The 8,513-nt window shown below is 45.7% G+C and overlaps 1 protein-coding gene across 1 annotated transcript in view; it reads left to right on the plus strand.

The window, feature by feature from the left end:
• Nucleotides 1–6,978, plus strand: part of LOC126335661 (cuticle protein 18.6-like) — a 33,623-nt gene extending 26,645 nt beyond the window's left edge. Inside the window, exon 2 of the mRNA XM_049999116.1 lies at nt 6,391–6,978. Within this exon, the coding sequence (XP_049855073.1) occupies nt 6,391–6,802 (412 nt within the window). The 3' untranslated portion in view covers nt 6,803–6,978. The remainder of the gene's footprint in view (nt 1–6,390) is intronic.
• Nucleotides 6,979–8,513: the final 1,535 nt, after the last annotated feature.

Below are 8,513 nucleotides of genomic sequence, written 5' to 3' on the forward strand. Positions count from 1 at the left end.
TTGGTGAGTCGATGCGAGTGTTTTTGGAAAACGGACAAAATGTACTATCGAGCTGCCATTAGATTTTTGTTTTTGAAAGACAGTACGCCTGTACAAATCAAACATGAATTGGACGCTGTGGAGGGCGACTCTCACCATTATTTATTACGGTGAAATTCTGGGCATCTGATTTTAAGTATGGCCGTACCAGTTTGGGTGATGTTGAACGTTCGGGACGGTCAAACAAGCAACCACTGACGACAACATTGCTCAGATTCACAAAATAGTGCTAGAGAAAAAGGAAAAAGAAATTACAGGACCACATTACACGAAACTGCTTGAAACGCTGAAAGCGGAAATTGAGGAAAAACGCTTACATTTGCAATAGGAAAAGTAACTGTTTCAGTAAGACAACGTGCCATGTCACACCTCAGCGGTTGCCATGGCGAAAATCCGCGAATTGCGGTTTCAACAGTTCGACCACCGTCCTTACCATATCTAGCACTAAGCTAATCTTTTTTGTTCCTCGGCTAAAAGGTGAGCTCAAAAGGACAGAAATTTCGTCAAATTAAGAGGCTGTCACCTTCGTTAACGGCTACACTGACGGGGAAAAAACCGCAGCACCAAGAAAGAGTTGTGCGACATAAATGATAGTTGGTAGGAGTGTTTGCGCATCTGGAAGATGACGTCTATCCAGATTTCGCGCCAGTCGCATAAGATTGGCGCTAGTGGTGCCACTATGAGGGCGCAGATCAGGTTGACTTTGAATACACACTATAATGGTAGTGAGCGTTGGCTACCTTTGATATTCGTCGTGGTGGGCTGATGTTACTCAGAATGCCTTTAAGGGGACAAGGAAGCCATTATCAACATTTCACTGAGTTTGAACGAGATCGTGCAACAGGGCTATGAGAAGCTGCATGTTCCTTATGCAGTATTAAAAAGAAAGACTTGGCAGGAATGTAGCCACTGTACATGATTGCTGGCAGCGGTGGTCACGAGAATGTACGTTCGAAAGAAGACCGGGCTCCGCGCGGCCACGTAGCATTACCAAGAGGGAAGACCACCGTGTTCGGTGTATGGCTCTGGCTCATCGCACTGCATCTGCAGCAGCAATTTGTGCAGCAGTCGACATCTCAGCGACACAAAGAACTGTTAGAAATCGGTTACTAGAAGGATAGCTCCGAGCCAAACGCCCTGTGACGTGCTTTCCACTGACCCCACCAGCGCCATTTGGGACTCCAGTGGTGTCAAGCGAGAGCTCATTGGAGGGTAGGGCGGAGTTCCGTTGTGTATGCTGATGAAAGCTCGTTCTGCCTTGGTGCCGGTTGAAATGTTTAATGGTTGTGACACACCAAAATCACAATAGCAAGCCGTTGTAGTTGCTACATATTTTATTACAATCAAAAGCATTATAAAATCACAATCACAATAATAAATTATTCAGGAGACTGCCTAACTAGGCTAGATCACTTGGACAAGTAACAAATTTCTTTAACCGGAACAAGACCCATGAAATTTGAATATGACTAGGTAAATATACTAAGGTGAAGTTTTACTTAAATATTACGAATGTCCATACAATTCCTATTAGAATTCTCATTACTTCCAGTCGGCTGAGAAACAGATTAAGGGTAAGAACATAGATCTCTTAAGGTTTGGCTAGCCACCTTTCCTAAACAAAACTATATACAAATGGCTAAAACAATTAAGGAGGTGCTTTAATTTTAACCAAACCAATCTTCAAATTTACCTACTCAGTTGACTAATCAACAATATTCTTAGAATGACCATATGACAATACCCCTAAAATGAGGTTGCTTCAATATTGCGTGTGAGTTAGCGATAGACGCGAGCAGACCAAGGATTCAAATCAATACGAGAGATCCACGAGACAGGAAAAGACATAGAAATGTACTCAGCTTTGCACTGCAATTGAACTTCAGATGCTATAATTCTCCACCGGAAAGATGAAATCACGCAACAGTGACCACATAATCCAAGATGTAAAGGATAGAACAGGGCCTCAAATATCTCTCTGCCCTCGTGGTGCTCTGCTGCCAGTATGCTCGCATCGATCGCCGCCGTTTCTCTGTAACACAACACACATCAACGGCAGACAATATTCTGAGACATAAACCACACAATCTTATCTAGAGTACAGGTCATCAATACAACGGAATAGAAACAAATTAGCTTCCGTGAGTTACTTGGCCAGTGTCAGCCCTTACTTTGATGAATAAGTTCTCTAAAAATCATGCCCTAAAGTTAAGATGACAACAATTATCTCGACGCACATTTACACACCAAACTACCAAATGAATTACAATGTAGAATAGAGGACGTATCTGCGCGCGGGAGTAGTCGAGCGGTCTCAGGAGCTGGAATCATGGACTGTGCGGCTGGTCCCGGCGGAGGTTCGAGTCCTCCCTCGGGCATGGGTGTGTGTGTTTGTCCTTCGGATAATTCAGATTAAGTAATGTGTAAGCTTAGGGACTGATGACCTTAGCAGTTAAGTCCCATAAGATTTCACACACATTTGAACATTTTTAGAGGACGTGTCTTGGCGTGCCTTGAAACGCCAGAGCCGGACTTACTCACTACTCACTGGACTTCTAGCTACGTCTTTAACCACGCTTCATGTCGGTTGGTTGGGCGTAGCCACACTTCCTCAACTGCCGTCCAGATAGTTAGTCACGACACCGAGGTAAGTGATAAACAACTATAACAATTCCAAAGGATTTCCAGTACACTGGAATATTCAATAACCGGCACGCAACCCACCGAAGCAACTCGGCGACTCAATTCAATCGGCTGGCGTAGCCTGTAACAGACTCGAAGGAGCTTGTCCTTCCGACCTCTAGGAAAACGAAATCACCATGGGCTGTGGATCTGCACTCACTACTCAACACGCCGTAGCCGCTGCCCCGCTCCTTCCTTGTCCGACTCGTCCTCTTGCCGTCCTGCCTACGTACACAGTCCCACGTGACTCCCGCTCACCGCCGATCCCGACACACCTCCTCAGCACAGCGCACGCGCTGCCGTTAAATCCGCGCCGCCAAAGATGAGCAGAAGACAAATAAGCATCGAAGTCGACTCAAAGATCAAAATGACGATCGAAGGAAACTGGCGCCAGAAACGCACCAGCTCACCAGTGATGGCCACGGTTATCAGGAGGCCAGTTGAGGGCCTCCAACCAACCAGTCTGCGTCTAGACACACTGGACCCACACTTGGAGTAATGGTGTGGGGAGCGATTTCGTGTGACAGCAGTACCACACTAGTGGTTATCCGACTCACCCTGTCTGCAAATGTATACTTCAGTCTGGCGATTAGACCTACTGAGACGGTATTCATGAAGAGCATACCACGGTTTGTTTACCAGCAGGGTAACGCTTGGCCATCTCGATCAGCACATTGGTCTCCAGTCGAGCGTATATGGGTCATCGTTGCACGACAGCTCCTGCTTCATCCACAAACAGGCATTAACCGTCCCCCTGTTGACCGACCAAGCGCAGCAGATGAAACGTCCCCTTTGAAAAATTAAGAATGACTGTGCTGATAAAACCTCTTACGTTATTAGATTTTTAAACAGCTGAGCAAAACTGAACGTACTCAGATATTTCTCTCTTTAGTTATTCTGATCAGCACTAAACAATATTATTAGCGCAACGGAGTCTGAATTTCAGTAATCCCCACAAAAGAAAGGCCCTGACTAACGATAATATATACCTGTCATGAAACACTTACCTCACAAAAATCTTCGTCACTCGAACTACTGCAATACAGCGAGAGCCAATACTGCCAGCTAAATAAAAGATTCAAACTACTGAAGGCACTAACTACTGACAGGCATAGTTAACAAATGAAAGGTTTTGGTAGAGAACAAACAATGTATTTAACTCAATAGTGTTCAAAAGTCATAATATATACATCAGTTCATGAGATCTAGTCTTACAAATTTCCTTTTTCTGACGGACACACGTCCAGGTCGACCGCTCTCAAAATTCTGCCATCTCTCTCCCCTCATCCACCCCTGCTGTCACTCTCCCCACATCCACCACTGATGGCGGCTCACCTCCAACTGCGCAACGCTACGCGCTGTTCACATCCAACTACCCAACACTACAATAGCAAATATTCCAACAATGTAAAACAGCCACAGACTGCACACAGAACAGTCAATGACTTTCATTCAGAGTGCCACGTGGCGTTACCAACAGAAAAACCTAAACAGCCTACTTACACTGTTATTGAACTCCACCCACCAAGTGACACCCGCCACCTCTACAACACGATGACTGAGCGATTGCATGCTTTTACATTCAACATTCTGGAGGTCACACCGGTTATTAATACACTAGCATTTCACATTTGTAATGGCTTACCTCGCGCTTGCGTTAACCTGTGATCTTGCAACGTCAATCAGTTAAATATGTTACCTAGACAATTATATTCCCCAAATTTGATTAGTCTACAATAAACAGTTTTTTGATGTTGCGACTGTATTTTGCAGAGAAAGACACTATTATTCGAATGGGTTAAACAAATGGGAGCATCGCTGGCTGAAGTGTACAGGCTTACAAGGAGATTATGCTGTAAAATATACTACTGGCCATTAAAATTGCTTCACCACGAAGATGACGTGCTACAAAGCGAAATTTAACCTATAGGAAGAAGATGCTGTGATATGTAAATGATTAGCTTTTCAGAGCATTCACACAAGTTTGGTGCCTGTGGCGACACCTACAACGTGCTGAGATGAGGAAAGTTTCTAACCGATTTCTCATACGCAAACAGCTGTTGACCGGCGTTGCCTGGTGAAACGTTATAGTGATACCTCGTGTAAGGAGGAGAAATGCGTACCATCACGTTTCCGACTTTGATAAAGGTCGGATTGCAGTATATCGCGATTGCGGTTTATCGTATCGCAACATTGCTGCTCGCGTTGGTCGACATCCAATGACTGTTAGCAGAATACGGATTCGGTGGGATCAGGATGGTATTACGGAACGCCGTGCTGGTCCCAAAGGCGTCGTATCACTGCCAGTCGAAATGTCAGGCATCTTTTCCGCATGGCTGTAACGGATCGTGCAGCCACGTCTCGATCCCTGAGACAACAGACGGGGACGTTTGCAAGACAACAGCCATCTGAACCATCTGCACGAACAGTTCGACGAAGTTTGCAGTAGCATGGACTATCAGCTCGGAGACCATGACTGCGGTTACCCTTGACGTTGCATCACAGACAGGAGCGCCTGCGATGGTGTACTCAACGACGAACCTGGGTGCACGAATGGCAAAACGTCATTTTTTCGTATGAATCCAGGTTCTGTTTACAGCATCATGATGGTCGCATCCGTGTTTGGCTACATCGCGATGAACGCACATTGGAAGCGTGTATTCGTCATCGCCATACTGGCGTATCACCCGACGTGATGGTATGGGGTGCCATTGGTTACACGTCTCGGTCACCTCTTGTTCGCATTGACGGCACTCTGAATAGTGGACGTTACAATACAGATGAGTTACGACCCGTGGCTCTAACCTTCATTTATCCCTGAAGAACCATACATTTCAGTAGGATAATGCACGAGGCATGCTGCAGGTCCTGTATGGGCCTTTCTGGATACAGAAAATGTTCGACTGCTGCCCTGGCCAGCACATTCTTCAGATCTCCCACCAACTGAAAACGTCTAGTCAACGGTGTCCGAGCAACTGGCTCGTCACAATACGCCAGTCGCTGCTCTTGATGAACTGTGGTATCGCATTGGAGCTGCATGGACAGCTGTACCCGTACACGCCATCCAAGCTCTGTTTGACTGAATGCCCAGGCGTATCAAGGTCGTTATTACGGCCAGAGATCTTTGTTCTGGGTACTGATTTCTCAGAATCTATGGACCCAAATTGCGCGAAAATGTAATCACATGTCAGTTCTAGTATAATATATTTGTCCAATGAATATCCGTTTATCAACTGCATTTCTTCTTGGTGTACCAGTTTTAGTGGCCAGTAGTGTAAAATTAAATTCGAAGAAAAATGTGTTGTTTCTTTGTTAGGTCGGAAACTTTTCAGAATACGCGCGTAATTTCTTAGCCCCGGCACAAACGCTGTTTCTAGGCGAACATGGAGACTCAGCAATTGATCACAACCCTTCTGCAGATTCGCACAACGATCCAGCTTTGCTCGTCCGTACGCACCTCGGAGGTCATTAAGAAAAATGGAGTAGGTGGCAGTAGATATGAGGAAGTGTACTGGTGCGCAGTCGCGACCTCCCTAAGAAATTCGCTGCCGATTGTCGTGACTGCCGCAGCGGTCATAACCATAGCGTGCGGCGGCGGCCATTACTTTCTCTGCTCGCGCCGCGTATATAAGGTGCGGGCGCCCGGCCAGTAGCCACCACATACGGCAGCGCCACCACCATGAGAGCCACCGTAGTCGCCCTGGCGTGCCTGCTGGCCGCCGCCCACGCCGGGCTGCTGCCCCACGCGCCGCCCCCGCCGCCGCCGCCGCCCCCGCAGCACGAGATCATCTACGACTACGTGGCGCCGGCCAGCTACCGCTTCGACTACGCGGTGCGCGACGGCCACACGGGCGACGCCAAGACGCAGTGGGAGCACCGCGACGGCGACACCGTCCGAGGCGCCTACTCGCTCGTCGACGCCGACGGCACGACGCGCATCGTCGAGTACACCGCCGACCCGCACAACGGCTTCCGCGCCGAGGTCAAGCGCCTGGGACACCCCGCGCCGCCGCCCCCGCAGCCGCCCACGCTGCCGCCCCCGCCGGCGCCCGCCCCGCACCCCTACCCCTACCACGGCTGAGCCTTCATCTGTCTACTTCTCTCTTTCTCTCTCCAATCATCTGCGGCAGCGCCTCCGGCGGCAAGTGTGTGTGTGCGACTGGACACGTACCAAGGGATTTCTCACGGACATTACCATGGTTTAACGGATATGTATGATAGCGAAATGTTGCAATAAAACTCTTGTTTTTGTTAGTACTTACGCCTTGTTATTGATTTTTCACGGTTCTGTTCTTTCACGTGGGGGAAGGAGTGTCTTTTTTTAACATTTAAAAAACTCCGTTGTCCCATATGCAAGACGGGAGACAAAATGTTGATACAGAACTATAGAAGGTCATTTCTCCTACGCATGTGCCATAAAATAACATCAGATTATACAGGACATACAATGAAGATATATTAGACTTAGCACGAGTGGGATTCTGAAAGGGTAAATCAACAACCTACCAAATATTCACACTAAGACAAATACTAGATAAGAACTCGAAGAAGAAACAGGATACCTTCTGTAAGTTTATAGTCTTCAATAAAACATTTGTCAGTGTAGTGAGGGAGGAGATAAGGATACCGGACAAGTTGATAAAGCTAAGTAAATTGTGTATGATGAAATCAAAATGTAGAGTGAAAGTACACTGGGTGTTCTCAGAAAAGGTGAAAAGAGGAGTGAGACAGGGAGATACTATACCACCAATCCTGATCAATTTAGCACTCAACGACATCCTGAGGAGAGTAATACAAGAATACGCAGGAGTTACCATATGGAAAAAAATAAATAGTCTGGCTTTCGCGAATGATATTCTGGTGATAGGAAAGAACATGGAAGACCTGGAGAAAATGTGAATAGTACTCATTGAAGAAGTTAAAAAAGTAGGTCTAAGGATAAACGAAAATAAAACAAAGTTCATGGCAATACGAAGAAGAACTCAGTTAGGACCAAATCATCTAACAATCACGATCCTAACAATACAGAAGAGAAACACATTCAATTACCTCGGTGTCAACATCATCCAACAAACCATTATAGAGCAATAGATTGTAACGAGAATTCAAGCAGGGGGAAGATGTCCACGAGCTATATATAACGTCATAAGAACTAAGTTACTTTCCAGACAGTGAAAAATAAGAATATATCAGGCCGTCATTAAACCAATAGTGTACAACGCATGGGAGATAGCGACCCGGAAAAGAAAACGGAGAAATAACTCACCAGTTTTGAAAAAAAGGTACTGGGAAAAAATTGGACCAGTGAAAGAAAATGACTAGTGGATTTACTACACAAAATACAACATCTTCTAAACCATTTACTCTAGTTAAAGCCATAGAAGCATGTGCTTTTCACCAAAATGCGATTTTCGTAACTGGAGTTGGAGGCTTTTATTAATACTGCACTTTGGGGTCTTTTGATGGTCTTTCCATACAAATTTCATCCACAATATAACAACTTTATTAAATACAAATTAAAATTTTATTTTGCAGGGGAGAGAAGGCAATGAGTGAGCGTCAGGGGTGAGCGGCCAATCCATGGGTTGGCATGATGAATAAGCTTTTTATTACACAGCATCTAAAATTAAAATAGAAAGACATACATTGGCTGCCTTTCCCCCATTATTTCATCCACTTAGGAGTTGAATTTCCAAAAACATTTTTTATTTGTGACTGAGAAACCAAAGAACTCGATAGTAGGAAAAGGAAGAGAAGGAAACATACTAGGTGAATATAGAATGGGAGTAGGG

This window comes from Schistocerca gregaria, chromosome 2 (genome assembly GCF_023897955.1).
Source record: "Schistocerca gregaria isolate iqSchGreg1 chromosome 2, iqSchGreg1.2, whole genome shotgun sequence".
In the NCBI taxonomy this organism is placed as follows: Eukaryota; Metazoa; Arthropoda; class Insecta; order Orthoptera; family Acrididae; genus Schistocerca; species Schistocerca gregaria.